Here is a 357-nt window from a genome sequence, read left to right on the forward strand (position 1 = left end):
ACACACATACAAACAAACAAGCACATCCTCCCCCTCTGCTCACCTGTAATGCTTGACTCCTTTATCATTGCAACATCCTATGATATCAGGCAGTTCGGGGTTAACGATCTCCGTTTTGTTCGCCTCCTGGGCTTTGGTGAGGGCGCGCAGGCTGTAGGGCACGAGCGACGACCCGTGGCGGTTCTGGGAGATGACGGAGACCTCGTACCAGGTCAGCGGGGACAGGTTCCTCACCACGACCTCGGTGCGGTTGGCTGAGACCTGTGGCGGGGCGCAGGGGGATTAAAGGGGCTCCTGGGATGACGACACTGTTTTGCTAGAATAAAAGCATGGGGAACGACGTACTGGTGCTAAAGC

The 357-nt window shown here is 56.3% G+C and overlaps 1 protein-coding gene across 1 annotated transcript in view; it reads right to left on the reverse strand.

Annotated features, from left to right (window-relative positions):
• LOC119585419 (Ig-like and fibronectin type-III domain-containing protein 1) overlaps positions 1 to 357 on the reverse strand; it is a gene marked incomplete in the record, with an annotated part of 121,576 nt that overhangs the window by 18,246 nt on the left and 102,973 nt on the right. Inside the window, 1 exon segment of the mRNA XM_037934081.1 lies at positions 44 to 261. Within this exon segment, the coding sequence (XP_037790009.1) occupies positions 44 to 261 (218 nt within the window).

The sequence above is a fragment of the Penaeus monodon genome, chromosome 19 (genome assembly GCF_015228065.2).
Source record: "Penaeus monodon isolate SGIC_2016 chromosome 19, NSTDA_Pmon_1, whole genome shotgun sequence".
NCBI classification, from domain to species: Eukaryota; Metazoa; Arthropoda; class Malacostraca; order Decapoda; family Penaeidae; genus Penaeus; species Penaeus monodon.